The following is a 22,615-nucleotide window of genomic DNA, read 5'->3' as shown; positions in this document are numbered from 1 at the left end:
TTATCTCTCCTATCTAAGGAGGAAGAGGAGCTGCCCCTGCGGGGAGGAGCCTGGGGTTTCCTGTGAATCAGACAAGGGTTGCACAAACCCAGATTCTTAGGCTGAGGCAGAAGAATGCAAGCTAGTCTGGCCTACATAACAAACTCAAAGTCAGTCTGCACCGTTTAGTGAGCACCCCCTCCCATCTCAAAATAAAAAAAAATAATAAGGTAAGGTGGGGGGTGTGGTGTGTAGCTTGCTTAGCATGTGGAAGGTCGGATTCAATGCAAAAATACAGTCATAATGTGTTACAGTCACAATGTGTTACAGGATGACTGTTGAGAGGACCCTGAAAGGTGTTGGAAGACAGTGTAAAAGAAAACCTTAGGAGCCAGGTGGTGTCTTTAATCCCAGAAAGGCAGGTGGATCTCTGAGTTCAAGGCCAGCCTGATCTACAGAATGAGGTCCAAGACAGTCAAGACAATAAAAATACAGAGAAACCTTGTCTCAAAAGGAAAGAAAGAGAGAAAGAAGGAGGAAAAAGAAAGAAAGGAAGGAAGGAAGGAAGAAAGAAGGAAGGAAGGAAGGAAAGAAAGAAAGAAAGAAAGAAAGAAAGAAAGAAAGAAAGAAAGAAAGAAAGAAAGAAATTAATTCTCAGGAGTTGGAATTGTGGTCAAATGGTGGTTGGTGTACAGACTCCTTCCTTCAGAAACCAGGCACACAGGCACAGTCCCTGGCTTTCGCCTCAGGCCTTTCTCTCCTCTGACCTAGGTTGCACTTTCAACTTTGTGAGTAGGAGCCACTTCTGACTTCCCTGGCTTCCTTTTTCTGAGACTTCTTTGTCCGCAGTCTGAGAAAGAGGGAAGTACCCCTTAACTCCTAGGCAACACCTAGTAGTACAGACCAAAACAAGGGGGAGAAAAAAGGTGAGGGCAGAGAGGGGCTGGGCTGAGCCCTCAGAGTCTGAGCAGGTGCTGGCTCCTTTAATTCCAGCACTCCTGAGGCAGAAGTTGGGGGATCCCTGCAAGTTCCAGACCAGTCAGCACTACACAGTGAGACCCTGTCTCAAAACAGACAAACAACCCAGAGTCTGAGGAGGTATTCAGACGTGTGGACCCTAGAACGAGTTGGGCTGGACTCCAATCTCAGCCTTGCTCTAAAGCCATCAGCTGGGGAGGGTACGCATGCCTAGGAACTGGCCCCAGGGAGACACTCTGGTGTCTGGCTGCAGAAATCAGGCTGGAGAACCTGTGCTATGACCTCTTCTCTGAGCTGGCCCTGACCTCTGTGCCTGGTTTAGCCAAGTCTGGTAAAGAGGTTCCTCCTTTTGCAGCACAAAGAACCCTTCAAGAAAAGATGGTTTGCTCTGGATCCCTTGGAGCGGAGGCTGTTGTATTACAAGAACCCTCTGGTAAGAGTCATTCCTGATTCCTTCCTTAGCATGTCCCCAGTCAGAGGGGCTTGTGCTGATCTTAGAATATACAGAAAGGCTGGCTCTCAGGATCCCAGGACAGGGGAACCTGTAACAGGAGAGCCTGTACCCCAGATTCTCACTCAGCTCCATCCAGGATCCCAGGGCTGACAGCTGTGCTTAAGGTAAAGTGGAACCAGCCACTCCCTTGTAACCAGGAGGTCTGGAGTAGAGCGGTTAGGGTTGTGGGCCAAGGAACCAGTTTGCCTGGAGTCTGGGCTCTAGTCTCAGCCCTGCCATTGTAGAGCCATGCCCTGGGCTGGGTGTGCGCTTAGCTTGCCATGCTGCATTTCCCTTCTTACCAAAATACTGGCTTGGCATGAATGCCTTGCTCAGAAGGGGCCATGATGAGTATACAAATTGCTAACATGTAAACCACTTGAGCTGGGTCTGGGGCACCAGTCTATAATCCCAGCTACAGGGGAGGCTCAGACAGTTGGATTGTAAATTCAGACTTCCTGGGCTTCAGAATAAATTCAAGGACAACCTGTGTAGCTTAGCGAGACCTTGTCTCAAAATTGAAAAGAGATAGAGGGCGGGGATTAAGCTCAGCAGTAGAGGACTTGCCTGTTATGTTTGAGACTCTATGCTCAATCCCCAGTGCCTAAAGCAAAGTGAGAATCCAGCCTTTGAGTTCCCAGTGCCTGGTCTAGTCTCTGTATGTTAGTGTTTTCAGCAGACTAGTATGCAATATCCTTAAGGTTTCAATTTGAAGTCACACCTGGCAATGGTGTGCACATCTGTTTGCGGAGCTTGACCTTGGGCCTGGCAGGGCTAGATAACCACTGCCTTCCATTTTCAGGATGCTTTCGAGCAGGGACAGGTTCTTCTGGGAAGCAATGAGCAGGGTTATGAGGTGTGCGAAGACCTGCCCAGGGGCATCCGAGGGAATCGCTGGAAGGTTGGACTCACTGTCGTCACTCCAGAGCGGAAATTCATCTTCACCTGCCCCAGTGAGAAGGAACAGCGAGAATGGCTGGAGAGTCTGCAGGATGTCCTGTCCAGTCCCCTGTCGCCCCTCCACCTCCTCAGTGAGAAGCAGGGCAGGGCGGGGGGTCTTGGGGGTTCTTTTGGGTGAGGGCAGAAAAGGGCTCTTTCACTGTTAGTCCCGGAAGGGCCTGACTCATCGTTTGGAGTTGCCCTTACTTCCTGCCAGAGAAAAGCACACGCATTGCACATTATTGCCAGAAAGTCCCCTCTGCACCAAGTTCCTCTATTCAGCTGTCCTCATGAGCTTCAGGCGGAGTCCGGCCCTAGCAGAACTGTGGAGGCTGGCTCTACCAAGCTGCTCAGATTCCCCACACTCTTGTCCTTTTTCTCATAAGTGCTGGCCTGGTAGCCTTAGCAGAGGTCACCCTGCCAGACGCCCTCCCAGGATTCTGGATTCCTCCCCACGCAGAAGGAAGGCTATTTTTAGTGTTCTCCCTGTGCTCAAGCCTCTCTTTTGCCGTCTCCCTCCCCTGCTCCTTCTTTTCACCCTGCATGTGTCGCAAGAAGACTGTTCCCCTCTGTTGTTAACCCTGCGAAAAGCAGAGATGTGCTGAGTTCAGGAGGAAACATCTGGCTCAGAGCCGAGCTTCTGGGGTGGAAAGGAAAACGGTCTCTGTTTGGAAAAGTACAGACTGAACAGGTGACCCCAATAGCCCCAGGGGGAGGCCCTTGTGCCTTCCTAGACTCACCAGTATAAGCACAACTGTCCGACTGGAGAGATGTCTCAGCGGTTAAGAACACTGGCTGCTCTTCCAGAGATCCTGAGTTCAAGTCCCAGCAACCATATGGTGGTTCACAACCACCTGTAATGAGATCTGGCGCCCTCTTCAAGCGTGCGGGCATACATGGCGGCAGAGCACTCATACATAAAAATTAAATACAACTGTCACATCCTGGTGTGGTGTGGTAGCTAGTGCTGCCTTTAATCCCAGCACTTGGCAGAGGCAGGTAGAACTCTGTGAGTTCAAAGCCAGCCTGGGCTATTCCAGGACAGTCAGGGCTATGCAGTGAGACTCTGTCTCAAAAAAAAAACAAAACCAAAACAAACAAAAACCCAACCCACAATTGTCTTCAGTGACCAGTTCCCAAAGCTAAGGACACAGGAGGTAATTGAGGACACACTTCAACCTTGCACTCTGTCCTCTCTGGGCCCAACACCCTGTGTCTCTGCCCTGCTTTCTTCTTCCCTTTTCCCTATGTGTCTGCCTTGTCTATCACCTTCAGTCTGTTTTTCCTGGTTATTCTCATTTAAAGTTTCTCTTTGCTCTCAGTGCTGCTCTGGCCCCTCTGTCACGGCACCCTTGTCCCCTTGGCTACTGCTTCCCTGCAGCAGGACCTTATAGCACTGCCACCTTACTCAGCCTTCCTGCTTCCCTTGCAGCTGCATCAGCAGAGAGTGGCTGTGGCCTCAGGTGACCCATCTCGGAAGGGTTGGCTGGCCACGGAGCACCTGAAATCCCTGAGAAGTGTTCACCTCTGCCCTGGCTGTCCAGAAAGGAGCCCAGAGACCAGCAGCAGCTGCCCCTGTCAGTGAACTCTGTCAACATGGAGGGTGTGGTTTATATTGTGGCTCCCAGAATCTTTCCAGCAAACATTTCGCAGTCTGGGGAGCTGATACTGAGAAGAATGTAGCTCTCCAAGCTTAGAAGACCTGAAGGCTGTCTCATGTCAGGGTGCAGTGATTCATGTCTGTGGAGAGGAAGGGGTACTGTGAGTTTGGTGCCAGCCTGGACCATACAGGGAGTTCAAGTGCAGCCTGAGTTACATAGCAAGACCTTGTTTCGAAAAACAAAAACAAAAGCAAGCAAACAACAACAAAATCTACAGAGAGGGGTAGAGGCATTGCAATATAAAAAGCACCCTCAGCATTAAGATTGTGCAAGTAGAAAAAAATGTAAATGTTTAATCTGAACCTAACTACCAAGAATTAATAAGATATCTCAATATTACTTACATGTTGATATGCAACTAGCCTGGACTCTTCAAATATCAATATTAAAAGATAAAATTGGCCATACATGGCGATGCATGCCTTTAGGCTCATGCACTCAACAGGCAGAGAGAGGTAAGTCTCTATGAGTTCAAGAGCAGCCTGGTCTATATATCAAGTTCCAGGACAGCCAGCGTTATCTAGAGAGAACTTGTTTCACAAAACAGAGGGGAGGGAGAGACAAAGACAGACAGACCAAAGACAGGGGTAGTGGTACCTATAATTCTTGTATTAGGGAAGTGGAGGCCAGAGGATCAGAGGTTCTGCTATTATCCATAGAGAGCTCAAAGCTAATGAGACCCTGATTCAAAGGAGAACAAACAAAAACCACAAATTAGGGCTGGAGAGGTGGCTCAACAGTTAAGAGTATTGGCTGCTCTTCCAGAGGTCCTGAGTTCAATTCCCAGTGACCACACGATAGCTCACAACCATCTGTAAGGAGATCTGACACCCTCTTCTGGCATGCAGGCATACATGCATAAATAAATCTTTAAAACAAACAAACAACCCCCCTCCAAAAGCCAATACCAAAACATGGCAACCAAATGCAGTTGGGAAAATAAGAGAAGTCCAGGAGAGATGACTCAGTGATTAATAGCACTGGCTGCTCTTCCAGAGGACCCAGGTTCCATTTCCAGCAACTTCTTGGTAACTCACAACTGTAATTCCAGTTCCAGGGCATCTGACACCCTCACACCAATACACATAAAATAAAACAAAATGATTTTTAAAAAGCCACTGTAAAGGACATAACTGATGTTGGAGCAATTAGGATCTGGATGTACGTCAGCTAACAGTATTGTAAAATTGTGATAGTCATGTGTTTGTATAAAGTGTTCCTGTTCTTAGGGGATGCATGCTGAAGTAAAATGTAAATGAAGTCTGCAGCCAGCTTTTAAGTGGTTCAGCTAGCAAGGATCAGTATATGTCGACATGTGCACAAATAGCATGCACATGTGTACATACCGATGTCTGTATGCACAGAGCACAGCCCTGATGAATCCAGCTGAAATGTAAATGAGTGCTTATTTTCTTACTTGTGATCATTTTATATAGATTTGGGTTTTTGTATTAAAAAGTTGATAAACCGCCCATTCGTCACTCTTCAAAAGCAAAGGTTTTCCTTCCAGAATCCAATATCCATGGAGCTGGGCATGGCGGGTACATCTTCAGACTCATGTACGCAGGGGTTTCCACAGGACCACTTGAGCCAGAGAGTCTGGGAGCACCCTAGGCAACCTGGTGAGATAGTGTCTCAGATTTCCTAGAAGGGGCTGGAGGGACAGCTCAGTGGTAGAACCTGTGCTTGTGTTGTGACAGCAACAGTGGTGACCAAAGGGGGTACTGGGTAAAAGTATTTACCAAACCAGAACAGGTAGGAAAAGATTAAATAAAACGCTGCCAGAGAGACAAAGACTTGGAGAGCTCTAGGAGACAGAAGTCCTCTGCTGCCCAAGGAAAGGCCATTCCTGCATAACAAGGGGAGTTGCTTGATCATTGCGATTGCCTCTCCCGTGCTGGTTGTGTGTGTGTGGATATTCTGGGTGGACAAATGACATCTCTCTCCATCTTGATAACTAGTCCATTTATAGTGCTTTGGAGCTCCTTGAGTCTGGCTATTCGTGAGTCCTTAGAGTTAAGCTCTAAATGTTTGTATAAGGAATTGCAAGTCATTGGGGACAGGCTCCAAACAGTCAGGATCTGGTGGTTAAAGTGTGGGAATTTCTCCTTTTAGTTTTAGCCCCCCTCCACCTCCCACTATGCTTAGCATACTTCCATCATTAGAACTTAAATAAGCAAAATAATAATTAGTTTTCTCTAAGAGGGTTGGAGAGACGGCTCAGTGTTTAAGGGCACTTGCTACACCGACAGAGGACTCTAGTTCCTAGCGCCCACATAGAATAGAGGCTGGCAACAGTAACTCCAGTTCCTTAGGATCCTCTTCTGGCCTCCACAGGCACTGTATGTACAAGGTACGCTTACATATATGCGGATCAAATATACACATACGACAAAAATAAATCTTTTTAAAAGATATTTTTTATTTTTGATTTTTCAAAACAGAGTTTCTCTGTGTAACCCTGGCTGTCCTGGAACTCTCTCTGTAGACCAGGCTGGCCTCGAATTCAGCGATCCGCTTGCCTCTGCTTGAGTGCTGGAATTAAAGGACTCCCGGTTAAAATATAGATTTTAAAAAGTTCCTCAGAGAATTCCATTTTTGTGCACATTTGAGAAGAAATAGAAACACAGATAATGAGAAAATGATGCCATCTTCATTATCACAGTGCTTTGGAGAAAGAAAGCAGGCTGGGGAGTTATCTGGGTCCAGTTCTGACATTAGCTTGAGAACACAAGAAAAGTCCCTTCACTGTTTGCCTTACTTTCTATATTTAAAATGAGGAAGTCGGGGAAGTTGGATGGCTCAGCAGTTAAGAGCACTTTCTGTTCTCCCAGAGGATTTGAATTCCCAGCAACCGCATCAGCCAGCTCCATCCGCTCTGGCCTTCATGGGCGCACACATGTTTAAAAATTAAGTTTGACCTTATTTTTTAAAAAGAATAAGAGGAAGCTGCACTGATTGTCAAAATTCAATGTAAGTTACCTGCATTTCACCACTTGCCAAGTGCCGGGCTGAGCTCCCTTATTGAGCAGGTGCGAGCAGGAGGTCCCTGCTGTTGCACATGGAAGCCTGCAGGGGGCAGCAAGCGGCAATGGGTGTGTGACAATCAGCCAAGAGTAGCATAGGGGGTAGGGGGCAAGGGAAGCCTCCTTCCTTCCTCTCAAGAAAGTGACGTTAAAGTTGAAAATGTCCAAACTGAATAGAGGTTAATCAAAGGGAAGGGGTGAGGAAAATAACTCAAGTTGAGGAAAGAGAATGCTCAAAGGCAGGCTGTCGTCAAACTTACAGAGATCTGCCTGTCTCCCGAGTGCTGGGATTGCAGACGTGTACCTTCAGGTGTCGTGAGTCTCTGAATCTACTGGACTTCCTTGAATTCCCCAAAGAAGCAAGTAATACAAATTCTGGATATCTCTTTCCAGAATGAAGCTCGCCGGGGAGGTGGGTCCTCTCTAGCTACTAATTCTTTGACTGTATCTGTGGCAGGGCCTGCTGGAGCAGTGGTTCTCAAACTCTGGGTCGCAACCCCTTTGGCAAACCTTTATCTCCAAAAATATTTTCATTGCGATTTATAATAGTACCAACGTTGCAGTTATGAAGTAGCAACGAAAATAATTTTATGATTGGGGATCTCTACAACACGAGGAAATGGACTAGAGGGTCGCATCCTTAGGAAGGTTGAGACCTGCTGTAGAGCACGCATTATGAGCCACTCGTCTGACTTTTGCACCTCTGTGCGCTCCTTGGGGATCTACGTGGCTAAGTTCTCGGATGGGGAAATGAGTAGAGGCACAGCTCCGGTGCTCAAGGAATTCACCACCCAAAAGGCAGTAAATAGGCTGTAATACAGCTGATTGATTACAAGGGAGGGGGGATTCTGTGTGGGTGTGTCCCTCAGAGCAGCAGGCGGGGACAGACAAGAAAGCCCAGTGAGATACAGCACATGGTCTGGCTCCTGACCTCTGTCTGAATCCCTCTGTCTTGGTCTCTGAGGTTACCTCTTTATCTTTATTTTATTATTTTACTTACTTATTTTTAAGCAGAGAAAATATAGATTTTTTTAAAAGGAAAAATGAGGAGAGAATAGAAGAGGTCTCCAAGGCAAAAAAAAATATGTCGTTTTTCCCCTTTGTGTTTATTATTATTTTATGTTATTATTGTGTGCATGTGTGTTTGTGCTAGGGAGTGTGTGTCACAGCACACATGTCGTAAGAAGACAATCTTGTGGGGTTGCGTCTCTCTTTGCCCCTTTCTCTGGGTTCCAGGACCAAATTCCTGTGTCAGGCTTCACAGTGAGCACTTCACTCAGAGCCCTCTCAGCAGTCCCATTTTATTCTTGTTTTTTGGTTTTTCAAGACAGAGTTTCTCTGTAGCTTTGGAGCCTGTCTTGGAACTCACTCTGTAGACCAGGCTGGCCTCGAACTCACAGAGATCCTGCCTCTGCCTCCTGAGTGCCGAGATTATAGGCATTTGCCAGCACTTTATTCTTTGAAAGAAGTTCTTATGTATTCCAGGCTGACCTCCAACTGACTGTGTAGCTAAGGACGGCCTTAAACTTCTGCTCCTCTTCCTTCAGCCTGAGTACTGAGATCACAGACCTGTGGGACCAAGATGGAGAACAAACCCGAGGCTTCATGCACAAACGAACAGGGTGAGTGCTCTACCAACTGCTTCCCATCTCCAGCCCACCAACCCCCTTTTTAACTTGAACAACAGATGAATTTAATCAGACAAACTGCTTTTACTTAAAGTGGTAAATATTCTTCATCAATTTCATGAGCTCAATGGACACTTTCAAACATTCAAACTTGTTTCAAATATGTAAGATAAAATCCTCCCAAAATATTAGACTGCCAAAGATGTAGTGAAATGAAGAATGCTCTAATTTTCCTTTCTGAGTATATTAAGGTAAACAGAAGTATCTCTAAGTAAAAGTTTAACTGGTTAAATTGAGAGTCACTTGACAAGCCTTAGAAAAGGGATTTTTGGCATAATTTATCTAAAACAAAAATAGTGAGTTTTGTTTGTTCATTTGCTTGCTTATTTCCTTGGTTGTCTGGTTTTTCTATTCGTTCATTCATTCATTTGTTCATTTATTTACATATTCATTCATTCATTTGTTTATTTATTTGTTGGTTTGTTGAAGCAGGGTTTCTTTGTGTTGTCCTCACTATCCTGGAACTAGCTCTGTAGACCATGCTGGCCTGGTTTTGTTTTGTTGGCACAGATCTCAGAAAACGAAATACGACACCGAGTAGGTGCAACCCGAAAATGAGGTCCTGAAGTGAACCCTCTTCATAGCTTAAGTTGTTGGGGTTGCATGTTGATGAATAGATGAGTTTGAGCCAGAAGATTGAGAAAAATGACTTTCCAGGCTGGAGGCCAGCCAGCGCTTTTAGAGGCTGGGAACACTGCGGGCGGCTGGGCGGGGCGAAGCTGAGGAAGTGGGTGGGGCGGAGCGGAACCTTACTGGGCATCCTGGCCACCGCCCAGTATGGCGGGCCCTGTCCTAGGCTGTGCAGTCCCTGTGTGGCTGAGCGAGGAGGACCTGGGCTGCATTATCTGCCGAGAGTTGCTGGACTGTCCCACCACGCTGCCTTGCGGCCACAGCTTCTGCTACCGGTGCCTCAATGACTTGTGGGTCAAGCAGCGCGCCGGCCTGGGTGGCCGCCCCTGGGCCTGCCCCACCTGCCGGGAGGCCCCGGAGGCGAAGCCCACGCTTCGCAAGAACCCGCTGCTGCAGGACCTGGCGGACAAGTACCGCCAAGCGGCGCTCGAGCTCGAGCCTGGCCCCGAAACCGCGCCCGCACCCGCGTCCGTTCCGCTGCGTCGCCCCGCGCCGCCGCCGGTAGGAAGCCCGCACCGCTCTGGCAGCCTGCGCGCGCCCTCTTGGGCCTCTCCTGCCTTCCCGATCTCTTCTTCCGCTGCGTGATTTTATCAGTGTAATCTGTTTTCAGGAGAATCTTTGAAAAATTCAGAGTTGTATAAAGAAGCTGAAAAGTCCGGCGTGGAGAATGCACGCTTGTAATTCCAGGATTTGAGAGGCTGAAAGCAGGGGCATGCCCCACACCAGCCAGATCTACGTGGTAAGAGGTCTGGCACAAACAATAGTTAAAAATCTCACAAGTAATAGTTATTCTAAATCCCATCCCACCAGGTGTCGTGCACCCTTCCATATTATCATTTTTTTCGCCAGCTTTTCTGTGGTGTCTGAAAATTTTTAGTGTGGTAGAATATGTATAAATTTTATTATATATGTGTATATAATATATATGTATATTATATTCACCATAAAATTTGCCACTTTAGCACTATTTAATTCTACTTATTTATTGAGACAGGCCCTAACTAGTGTAGACCACGCTGGCCTTGAACCTGAAGTAAGTGATGACCTGTGCCAGCCTTGCCTTTCCAAGTCTGGGATTACAGGTATGGAGCGCTTGAACCCAGAGCTCCGCTTGCCTCTGCTTTTCAGGAGCTGGCATTAAAGGCATGTGCCACCATGACCGAGCAACGATTCGCACAACTTTTTTAGTGTACAGTTCGATGGCATTTGTCACCTCTCCAATACTGTGCTTCTGTCACCGCTGTTTCGTCACCACAAATAGAACCTCTGTACCCACTAAGCAATAACACCTGATTCCTCCAGCCTCCGCACACGTCTCATTGTACCAGGCTTTTTCTTTTGAGTGACCAATCAGCTCTCAAATCATGACACGGAGCCTTTTTAGTTTTTTATTTTTGGTTTTTCCAGATGGTGTCTCTCAGTGTAAAAGTCCTGGATGTTGCTATCCTAGAATTCGCTTTTTAAATCAGGCTGACCTCGAACTCACAGAGATCCGCCTACCTCTGCCTCCCAGGTGTTGGGATTAAAGACTTGGACCGCCACTGCCTGGCTGTTTTTCTTTTTCTACCTTTCGCCCCAGGGCTTTTTACTTTTCTCCTTTTTATCTTACTTTCACTGCTTCTCTTGTTTAGCTGGCTGCTTGGCTTCTTCTTGCCTTGGGACAGTTGGTCAGTTGGTGGGAAGTGCGCTCGCTCTCTCTCTCTCTCTTTCTCTCTCTCTCTCCCTCTCTCCCTAGATATTGCCCATTCAGCTCTTTATTAGACCAACCAGGTCTCCTTAGGCAGGCAAGATGAAACAAATGCAACACATGTTTACATAATTAAACACATCCTTACATTGTTAACAAATGCAGCATAAACAAATGTAACACATCTTTATACAGTTAAAATAAATATTCCACAGCATAAACAAATGTAACGCATGTTTACCTAGTTGAAATAGTATTCCACAACAATCTATTTTATGTCTCTGAATTTACCTATTCTACATGTGTCATATAAATGGGGCTAGTCCATGTCCCCTTGTGTCTAACTTCTTTCATCCCAATAATATTTTCTGGACTGATTCATGTTGTAGCATGTATCAGCACATCCTTGCTTTAGGTGTTTCTGTCTTATCATTTGTGTGGCTATATCACTTTCTAATCAATTTATCTAGCAATGAACATTTGAATTACTTCTATATTTGACTATTATAACTACGGCTACAATGTACATTATCTCACAACTGAGTTCCTATTTTCAATTTTACTCAGTTGGGGACTGATCTGAGGGCCTCAGATGTACTGGGCATGCACTTTCCCCAGCCTCCTCATTTAATTTTCTTTTCTTTTTTTTTTTTTTTTTTTTTTGATTTTTCGAGACGGGGTTTCTCTGTGGCTTTGGAGCCTGTCCTGGACTAGCTCTTGTAGACCAGGCTGGCCTCGAACTCACAAAGATCCGCCTGCCTCTGCCTCCCGAGTGCTGGGATTAAAGGCATGCACCACCACCGCCCGGCTCTCACTTAATTTTCTTTATAGTGTTAGGTAAGCATCTAACTTCAAGCAGAGCATGGTGGCACATTCCTTTGATCCCAGTACTCAGGAGGCAGAGACAGCCAGATCTCTATGAGTTTCAGGCCAGCCTGGTCTACATACAAAGCTCCAAGACAGTCAGGACTGCGTAGAGAGACCCTGTCTCAAAATCAAACCAAAGAATCTGGCCTCATTCTTTGGTATACAGATACATATTTCTAGTAGTAGTTGCTGAAAAGACTGTTTGCACCTTTAAGCTGTCTTGGCATTCTTGTAAAAATGTATCTTGTGTTACATCTGAAGATTTGTTTCTTGACTCTCCAGTCTTTGCCATCACTCCGAATGTTTTCTTTCATGCTGCTGCCGTGGCATGTATAGGTCCCTTTATTGAGTGGTAGTCCTGGGTCCAGTTTTCGGGAACCAGAAGCCCTGTTTTGCTCTTTTAAAGGTGACAGTACAGAAAAGCACCACGGAAGAAGTCATCCAGAAGCTGACAGAACTGGTGCGACAGCTGGTGGACGTTGTCAAGAGCCTTCCAACGCAAAGTCCTCCATCGGGATCCGGACCGGACAATGAACGAGGCATCCTGGGCATGGTAGGTTCAGGTGGGAAAGGAAGGGCCAGGGTGAAGGACTGCTTCCAGCTAGAGCGGTCTGAGACGTGGAATCATGGAATGCAACAGGTCTCACGCTTTACTATTTCTTTTTCTTTCTTTCTTTTTTCTTTCTTTCTTTCTTTCTTTCTTTTCTTTTCTTTTCTTTTTTTTTTTTTTTTTTTTTTGGTTTTTTGAGACAGAGTTTCTCAGTAACTTTGGAGCTTGTCCTAGAACTAGCTCTTGTAGACCAGGCTGGCCTCAAATTCACAAAGATCCTTCTGCCTCTGCCTCCCAAGTGCTGTGATTAAAGGCGTGCACCACCACCACCTGGCAACGTTTTACTATTTTCTTTACTGCCAGAATGGGTGATTAGAAATCTGACATGATAGACATGAGTTAATGAAAGCTTCAAGTGGACGGGGATCTGTCCTTCCCACTCCACTCAATCAACCCTCTCTAAAATCACCAACGATTTCTTGGTAAATCCCACAGATTTGAAAGTCCTTCTCTTCAGTGGCCTTTAGTTTTTTTTAAAGATGTATTTATCTTATTTTATGTGTATGGGTGTTTTGTCTGCATTAATACACACACACACACACACACTCACTCACCATGGGTATGCCTGATGCCTGTAGAAATCAGAGAAGATGTTGAATCCCCTGGAATCAAAGTTACAGATGAGTATGAGCCATCATGTAGATGCCGGGAATGGAACTGAGGTCCTTAGCAAGAGCAACACGTGTTCTTAACTGTCACTCTCCAGCCCCATTCAGTGACCTTGTTTGCTTGTTTTTTTGTTTTGTTTTGTTTTTGTTTTTGTTTGTTTTTTTTTTTTTTGAGGCAGGGTTTCTCTGGCTGTCCAGGAACTGGGCTCTGTAGTCTAGGCTGGCCTTGAACTCACAGAGGTCTACCTGCCTCTGCCTCCCAAGTGCTGGGATTAAAGGTGTGCGCCAACCACCACCTGGCCCGTTCAGTGACCTCTTAAAAAAATATTCTATAACTGTATGGAAGAAAGAGTTTGTGTGTGTATGGGAGAGAGTGTATGTAGGGGAGGGTGTCTGTGTGCAAGGGAGAGCATGTGTGTAGGGGAGGTCAGAGCACAACTTTCAGGAGTCTGTTCTCATCTTTCACTGTAGGTCCCAGGGATCTAACTCAAGGTGTCACCAGGCTTGTGCAGCAAAGCAGCTTTACCAGATGAGCCATCTTGCTAATGGCCCTTTAGTGATGAGATCTTGTTGTGACTTGTTACCTCTTGCTTCTTGGGCAGCTACATGGAGTCTGCCTGACTCCACCTTCTTTCTCCCTGTATTCAGTTTAGTTTCCTGCCTACCTGTATTCTTCCCTGTCATAGGCCAAAGCAGCTTCTTTATTAACCAATGGTAATAAAACATATTCATAGCATATAGAGGGGAATCCCACATCATGTGATACATATATACAAATAGATAGGCAAAGTGTTCATAAACATAAAATAAAAAGAAATAAATGTTCTGAGTGGTGGTGATGGTGCATGATTTTTAATCCTAGCACTTGGGAGGTAGAAGCAGGTGGATCTCTGTGAGTTTGAAGCCAGTCTGGTCTACAGAGTGAGTTCCAGGATGGCCAGGGCTGCACAGAGAAATCCTGTCTTGAAAAAACATTGTGGAAAAAAAATGCTCCAGTATCATGATTTTTGTTTTGAGACAGAATCTTACTTTGTAGCCTAGGTTAACCTTGAACTCATAGCAGTCTTCTTGCTTCAGGACTTTTTAAAAAAATATTTATGCAGGAATCTTAAGTGCTTGAGTTATAAACATGACTCACTGCATTCTTTTTTTTAAATATTTATTTTATTTATTACATAAACAGTGTTCTGTCTGTGTGTATGCCTGCAGGCCAGAAGAGGGCACCAGACTTCATTACAGATGGTTGTGAGCCACCATGTGGTTGCTGGGAATTGAACTCAGGACCTTTGGGAAAGCAGGCAATGCTCTTAATCGCTGAGCCATCTCTTCAGCCCCGAATCACTGCATTCTGCTAGGGAATATTATTTGTTCGTTTTTATGTGTATAGGTGTTTTATCTGCATGTATATCTGTGCCCATAGGCATGCCTGGTACCTATGGAGGCGGCCATGTTGATCCTGGGAGCTAAACCCAGGTTCTAGCAGATCAGCCATTGTTCTTAATCATTGAGCCATCTCTCCAACCCCTGATTTTGTTTTTAAAAGCCTGTTTAGACTTAAATGAAACAAAACAAAACTGTGGATGGAGGGCCTGGCTCTTGAGTGTACCTGATGAGTTCTATAGTGGGCTTTTATTTACTTGTTTCCTCATTGATCATAGGCTTCTTCCTCTGAGAAGGATCATTCCTTGACTTCTCCAAAGGCAGTAACGTCCAGTGCATCTGAGAGGAAAATTCGAGAGATTCTCCATAACTTAGAAGAAATTCAAGAAAAACTGCAAGGCGGAGTCATGTGGAAAGAAGCTTCTGGAGAACAAGTTCCGGGTGAGCTGATGGAGCCGGGCTGACTAAGAGAGTTGGGTGCTGTAAACGGAGACTGTGCTTTCATTTCTCAGCTGCCCAGATCTGAATAATCACAGAACTATATTAATTACAACACTGTTTGACCAATGGCTCAGACATATTACTAGGTAGCTCTTACATCTTAAATTAACCCATTTGTATTAATCTATCGCCTGTGGCTTACTGGTATCAGTGGCTACATGGTGTCTCCTTGACTCTGCCTACTCTTTATATATATCTATGTTCGGATTTCCCGCCTGACTTTACTCTGCTAAGCCATTGGCTGAAACAGCTTTATTCATCAACCAATAAAGCAACACATATACAGAAGGACATCTCACATCAGGATAGAATGACCAAGTGCCCCTGGCTTTGTCCTTTGGGAACAGGACCTAGAGCATGTCTGCTTTTTCCTGTGGCGGTGTAAGTTGAATAGGAGTAGGCTGAGGTATGGTCAAGGCTGAGGACAGTTTGAGATATGGACATAAGGGATTTTTCTGTAGCATAGGCCCCGAGTAAAGCTAAACTCCCATTTTTTTTATTTTTTTTAAAGTTTATTAAATTATGAAAGTTTTCATTTCTGCCCCTCCTCCCAACACCCTCCCACTCCCCCCTCCCCCTCCTCCTCCCTCTTCATCCCTAAGAGCAGTCAGGGCTTCCAGCTCTGTGGGATGTTCAAGTTCCTCCCCACTCCTTCCAGGTCCCTGAAGGTGAGTATCCGAACAGACTGGATCCCAAAAATCCAGCATATGCAGAGGAAACAAGTCCCAGTGTCATTGTCAGTGGCTTTTCAGAAAGGCTCCGGACCAGCCACATTCAGAGATCCGGCCACATTCAGAAAATCTGCTAAACTCCCATTTTTAAGACTCGTGACCCTGGATCCTAGCATGTGGCTCATCTTTGCTGTTTGCTGGAGGAGTTTGGAGATAGGCTGATTTGGACTTTTTGTTTTCATTTCTACTTACATATGTGGTGGTGGTGGTGGGCATGTGCCTGCCACAGCTCCCATGTGGAGGGAAGTCAGGCCACAACTTACAGAAATTGTTCTCTCCTTGCACCTCGTGTGACCTGGGAATCAGCTCAGGCCGTTGGGCTTGGCAACATGTGCCTTTGCCTGTTGAGCCATCTCTGCTTGCTGCTATCACTGTTTTAGTTTTAGTTTCTTTGTGTGGGTGTTTGCCCGCATGTATGTCTGTGCCCCCTGTGTATGTCTAGTGCCCTCAAAGGTCAGAAGAGGGTGAGAGTGTCAGGGTCCCTAGGGCTGGAGTTAGGGATGGTTGTGAGCATGTGGGTGCTGGGGACCAAACCAAAGTCTTCAACCAGAGCAACAGTGCTCCCAACTGCTGAGCCATCTCTCCAGCCCCTCGCCAGCCCCTGTTCTCATTTTTGAGATGAGGTCTTTTTATGTTGCCCAGGCTGACCTCAAACACTAGGCTTGGGCGACTTTCCTACCTCCAGAGTAGCTGGACCACACATGTGGTCCTTAGCTGCTTTTTATTTTGTGTCTTTTTAAATTTTTTTCAGCAAGGTTTTTCTGTGTAGTCCTGGCTGTCATGGAACTCACTCTGTAGACCAGGCTGACCTCAAACTCAGAGATCCACATACCTCTACTTCCTAAGTGCTGGCCTTAAAGGTGTGCTCCACCACTTATGTCTTTTTAAATTGAATTATCTCATCAGCCCTCTTTTTATTTTTTAATTAGTAAATGTTTTAACTAACGAGACGTGAAACTAAGTGTAGCAGTACATACCTCTAATCCCAGCACTTGGGAGGTAGAGATAGGCGTATCAGGAGTTCAAGGCAAATCTGGGGCACATAGAGAGATCCTGTCTCAAAAAGAGTGTGGGTGTAGGGTTGGGGGGAATAGTAGCAAGAAGGAAAAAAGGTATATAACTATATAATTCTTTTTGTTTGTTTATTTTTGCTTTTTTGAGACAGAGTCTCTCTTTGTAGTCTTGTCTTGGAGTTTGCTACTTCTTGATACATACTATCAAAAATACAGTTTTGGGAGGGGTGGGGAGTGGGAGGGGTGGCTCAAGCCTTTAATCCCAGTACTGGGGGTGGGGGGCAGAGACAGGCAAATCTCTGTGAGTTCAAAGCCAGCCTGGCTACTGCTAGCTTTATATACTTAGGGATATATATCTTATTATAGCTATGCTCATCCAGCTGTTCATTATATTTACAGTGTTTGCATGGTTGTAGTACACATCTTGATGAACCTTTATCATCTTGCAGAACTGAATCTTTATTTCCGTCAGGCAGCTCTATATTCTCCCTTTCTCCAGCCTCTGGCAATTGTGATTCCACCTTTTTCTTTCTTCTTTTTTTTTTTGGGGGGGGGTATATGTGTGTTTTGTGGGGATGATCAAAACCAGGGGCTTCATGCATGCCAGGCATATGATCTATCGCTGAGTTACCCACTCAACCTCAAAGTATTTGTCTTTTTGTGACGATTTTATTTCATTTAGAATGATATTCTTCAGATTCATTCATGTTGTGCATGTGTCACATGTGGGTTTGTTTTTTTTTATTTTCGAGACAGGGTTTCTCTGTGTAGCCCTGGCTGTCCTGGAACTCACTCTGTAGACCCTCACTCAATGAATAAGGTGAAAGAGTGAGTGAGGGGGAGTCTCAGCATCAGTATCAGGCCTTCGCATGCCCCATGTACACACACATGTATAAGCACCCACACATGCAAAAGTTTGCATATATACATGTACACACACCACACACATGAAAGTGGAAAAAAAAAGATTCAGGTGGAAGATTTCCCCTCTGCCATGCCATAGGGTTTCCCTCCCTTTCTCTGTTCCCGCCTTCCCATGATCATTGTAGTCTAGCATATATAATTGCTTAAGTTAATAATTAAACTTTGGAACATGAAGAGGGTGTTGTAGGTGTCAGCAGTTGACATGAACCTTACATCAGCCCAGGTTACCAGCTTATACAATAAATGGTTTAGGGCGTTGACAGGGGGTTGTGAGTATTCTGGATATAAGGGGCTATAATCCCCTGGAACTGTATTAATTTACCTGATAAATATGCATGAAATACTTTCTGTCTATGGGGCTTATAGGGGTCTTAATACTTAGAATATAGAGATGAATAAGATCTCTGCTAGCAAGGAGTTTGTGGCTTGTGGGCGAAACAGTTAAAAAAAAGTCCCACAGGGGCTGAGAAATGGCTCAGTGAGTGGTTAAGAGCACTCTTCCAGAGGACCTGGGTTCAATTCCCAGCACCCACATGGCAGCTCACAACTGCTTGAAAACCCAGTTCCAGGGCATCTGACACCTTCACACCAATGCACATAAAATAAAGATAAATAAATCATTAAAAAAAAAAGTTCCACAGTGATAACTTGGGACTAGATATACTTGGTCTGAATGTGGTGTCTGGCATAACCTAAACACCCAGAATACGCTAATGAGAAAGAATGCAGGCTTGTTCCTATATTATGACAGTTGAATACCTTTGGTTTGCATTTGCTAATGGTGCTTCCTCCTCCCAATTATTCTTTTAATTCCTAGAAACACCATCTTCTTCCTTATGTCTGCCGCCTGTCCAAAGATGTCCTGTACCCAGGAAAGCCTCTCAGTTTGCTCTCCGTAAGTATGAGGTCCACTTCAGCACACTTTGCTAGGACTAGGATCGACTCAGTAGATCAGCCAGGTTGACACACTTACTAGGATCTACTCAGTAGATAGAGTACTTTTCTAGCATGCACAAAGACCCTGGATTCAGTCCCCAGCACTGTATAAACCTGGTGTGATGTTATATCCTTGTAGTCCTAGAACTTGGGAGAGAGAGGCAGGTGGATCAGTTTCAAACATATCCTTAGCTACATAGTTTGAGGCCAGCCTGGGCTACATGAGACTCAATCTGAAAAAAAAAAAAAGAAAAGAAAAACTACTTACAAGCAGTAGGATTCAAGAATGTGCTATGTTCACCTCCTTGCTGTGGGACCTAATCTTTGGTTTTTATATTCTTGGATATTTGTTCTTCTAGACGAAACCCCTCTATATGGAGAGCTTACTGTAAAGACAAAGAGGATTTGAGAGTCCCAAATTCCAGGCTCAGCTAAGTCTTTGAACACTTAGATACTGAACACATCCATGCTGATATCACCAGTTACAACTGCCTGTTTATTTCCCCACTTACATATATACTGGGTTGTCTCAGGCTAGTTGATCTTTAAGAGTACATGCACCCTGGAGTCCTGAGTTTGTCTGCAGCAGCTCTATTAGACAGCTGTGCAAGCCTGGACAAGTCACCTCTTAGGGCCTCTGTTCTCTTATCTTTGCAGTGGTCATAACATGGTAGAGTTGGCTTATGGCTACAGGAGAGCTCAGGAGGGAGGGAGAGAAAGAAGTACCTGGAGTAGAGAAGACATGATATGGGCTGGAGAGATGGCTCAAAGGTTAAGAGCACTGGCTGCTCTTCCAGAGGTCTTGAGTTCAATTCCCAGCAACCACATGGTGGCTCACAACCATCTATGAGACCTGGTGCCCTCTTCTGGCGGGCAGGCATACATGCAGACAGAACATTGTATACATAATAAATAAATAATTAAAAAAAGACATAATATTCAAATACTAGCACTTAACCAATGGGGGCTGGGAGTGTGATTCAAGTAGTAGAGTATTTGTCTAGTATGTGCAAGACCCTGGGTCTGATTCTCAGCACTAGACAGACAAGAAGGGAGGGAGGAGAAAAGGAGGAAGGAAGGAGATATTACATATAAATGAATAACACATAGACCTAGGCATAAATAGCTATCATACTCACAAAGCACAAGAATTGAGAAAAGTAAGAATGACCTTATACTGCATGGGATTCAGAGATAGTTTCCGGATGAGAGGTAAAAACAATAAAAGCAGCCAGGCACATGCCTTCAATCCCTGCACCCAGGAGGCAGAGGGGGCGGATCTCTGTGAGTTTGAGGCCAGCCTGGTCTACAAGAGTCAGTTCCAGGCTCCAAAGCTACAGAGAAACCCTGTCTCGAACCACCCACCCCCCCAAAGGAAAAAAAAAACAATAAAAGCAGGAATAGGGTATTGATTATACAACATGAAGGTTATGTAGAGCTTTCTACAAGTTTATATATCAATTTAACTTAAACATTACCCCAAAGGATAAAATGTTGCTTCTTACTAGTCAGTAAATGATTTCCAGCATTGATGGTCAAAAACTAAGTATCCATGACTGGAAAGATGGCACCGTGGTTAAGAGCACCGGCTGCTCTTCCAGAGGACCCGGGTTTGATTCCTAGCACCAACTTGGTGTCTCATAATGGTTTGAAACTCTAGTCCCAGAGGATCTAATATACTCATCTTGACTTTGTGGGCATTGCATGCATGTGGTGCACAGACATACATGTCGGCAAAATACCCATACATACAAATGGAAGAATAACTGACTGTCATGTTCTTGTGGTTCATGTCTCCCCAGGGGCCATCAGTCCAACCTTTGACCTGAGGAGTCTCTCCTGTAACCTGGAGGTTTCCAACAGTTGCCGGACAGTGACTGTGTCCCGTTGTCCACAACCCTATTCTTGGAGTCCGGAGAGATTTTTAATTAGCCAAGTCTTATGTTCCCAGGCTCTCTCTTCTGGCCAGAACTACTGGGAAGTAGACACTAGGAACTGCAACCACTGGGCTGTTGGGGTGGCTTCGTGGGGCATGAAGCGGGACCAGATGCTGGGAAGGACTATGGACTCTTGGTGCATAGAGTGGAAAGGGCCTGGCCAGTTCTCTGCTTGGGCTATGGTGAAGAAAACCGACCTTCACTTGGGCCGCCCTGAGGTTGTGGGCGTGTGGCTGGACCTTGAGCTGGGGAAGCTTGCCTTCTACTCAGTCTCTGGTCAGGAGAGGCTTCTGTATGAGTGTGAGGTCTCTGCCTCCTCCCCTCTGCATCCTGCCTTCTGGCTGTATGGTTTAAGTCCTGGAAACTACCTGAAAATAAAGCAGGTAAACTCATGAAGCTTCCCCTGGGTTAGAACACGGGCTTCCTAGTCTCTCTGTTTAGAGGCAGCTAGAGTTAGGAAACTTAAGGAAACTGGATATGGTAGTACATGTCTGTAACCCTAGCACATGGGAACGCAGAGGCAGGGGGATCGCTGCAAGTTTGAGGCTAACCTAGTCAGCAAAATCAAGGCTAGCTTGGACTACATGGTATGGCTCCACCCACTTTTGAAGTTATTCATTTTTGTGTGGGATAAGATTAACTAAGCAGGTTTGTGTTCTTTGAACCTTGGGCGTTTAAGAGAAAAAGCTGGCCTGGCCTGTCTCCTGAAGGTGACCTCTAAGGCCTTAGGCTAGCTTGACTAATAAGTGGGACTTTGGACAATTCTCTGTCACTTAGGACTCGTCTGGGTCTGACTGTTGGTTCAGTCACCCTGTGGTCAACGAGTCATGCTTACATGACTGACCCACCCCTAATTAAAAGCCCAGCCCCACAGCATAGCTAGGTAAACACCACTAGCTAGCATGCACTAGATAAGTCCCAAAGTACCACTATTGGGAGGATAGAGCCCTGTCCAGTGACTTGTGAGAGGGAGCCTTCCTGGACCCTACCTTGTGTGCCTTTGCTATTGTTCCTGTTATTCTATGGCCTTTCAATGTAGTAAACTGAAATCATGAGTATCACAGCCGTGCTGAGTTCAGTTTGTTTTCTGAGTGGTGTTGGAAGCAGACCATCAAGGACTCACCAAAAAGGGCTATATGTTACTTAGCAATTGCTGTGTCATAATAGTTCCATGAATTAGTGCTTTAAAATAACACGCAGGCTGCGGGGTAGCTTAGTGGTAGAGCCTTTCCTCTGTACACACAAAGCCCTCAGTTCTGTTCTCGGCCTTTCTTGGTACCAGAACCAGAACTTGATGGTGGATTTGAACTTAATGATGGCTGTTACCCAGTGCAATCACTTTGAAATGTTTTTTCATTTGTTTTGTTTTTGTTTTTTGGGTTTTTGTTTGTTTGTTTGAGACAGAGTCTCAATATTTAGCCCTGACTGTTCTGGAACTCACTTTGTAGACCAGGCTGGCCTCAGAACTCAAAGAGATCCGCCTGTCTCTGCCTCTTGAGCACTCAGATTAAAGGTGTGCGGCACCACCACCTGGCTTCTTCAATATTTATTATCATGTTCTCTTGAAATCTCCATAGTAACCCATCAATGGATGAAAAATACTTAGAAAACAGCCAGGCATGGTGGAGCAGACCTTTAATCCCAGCAGGTAGAGGCAGGCAGGTCTCTGTGTGTTTGAGATCAGTCTGGTCTACAGAGCCAGTTCTAGGAAAGCCAGGACTGTTACACAGACAAACTTTGTTTCAATAAACAATGACAAAAAATATTTAGAATAAATCATAACTGTACTGACCGTCTGTGAATTTCTTGTCATTATTTCCTACATGGTATCACCTGAAGAAATTACATAATCCAAAGTGTTGTAAGTGATTAGCTTCCATGCAAACATCATGAATCTTCTATGAAGAACTTGAGAATCCTCCAATTTTGGTATGTGAGAGAAGTCCTGGAACCAACTCTGCCTATAGTGAGCGACAGCTAAATGTGTACATTTGTATATGAGTATATACATACATACATACATACAC

General features: G+C 45.3%; 2 protein-coding genes across 3 annotated transcripts in view; both read left to right on the top strand.

The window, feature by feature from the left end:
- Window positions 1-5,522, top strand: part of Adap2 (ArfGAP with dual PH domains 2) — a 30,156-nt gene extending 24,634 nt beyond the window's left edge. Inside the window, 3 exon segments of the mRNA XM_085695490.2 lie at window positions 1,313-1,390; window positions 2,253-2,481; window positions 3,822-5,522. Of these exon segments, the coding sequence (XP_085551616.1) occupies window positions 1,313-1,390; window positions 2,253-2,481; window positions 3,822-3,856 (342 nt within the window). The 3' untranslated portion in view covers window positions 3,857-5,522.
- Window positions 5,523-7,184: 1,662 nt separating this feature from the next.
- On the top strand, window positions 7,185-22,380 carry Rnf135 (ring finger protein 135). Of its 2 annotated transcripts, none has more exons than XM_085695493.2 (7): window positions 7,185-7,488; window positions 8,624-8,698; window positions 9,541-9,895; window positions 12,355-12,501; window positions 14,825-14,987; window positions 18,533-18,610; window positions 20,454-22,380. In XM_085695493.2, the coding sequence occupies exons 2-7, from the start codon at window positions 8,682-8,684 to the stop codon at window positions 20,981-20,983; spliced, it is 1,290 nt and encodes a 429-aa protein (XP_085551619.2). In that variant the 5' UTR covers window positions 7,185-7,488; window positions 8,624-8,681; the 3' UTR covers window positions 20,984-22,380. The 2 variants fall into 2 exon arrangements, with proteins under 2 accessions (XP_085551619.2, XP_085551620.2); XM_085695494.2 differs by having other exon boundaries at window positions 8,562-8,698.
- The last annotated feature ends 235 nt before the right edge of the window (window positions 22,381-22,615 follow it).

Source organism: Myodes glareolus, chromosome 9 (assembly GCF_982192425.1).
Source record: "Myodes glareolus chromosome 9, mMyoGla1.1, whole genome shotgun sequence".
Lineage (NCBI taxonomy): Eukaryota > Metazoa > Chordata > Mammalia > Rodentia > Cricetidae > Myodes > Myodes glareolus.
The sequence above is the reverse complement of the archived record's forward strand: the minus strand, read 5'-3'. Positions and strand labels throughout refer to the sequence as shown.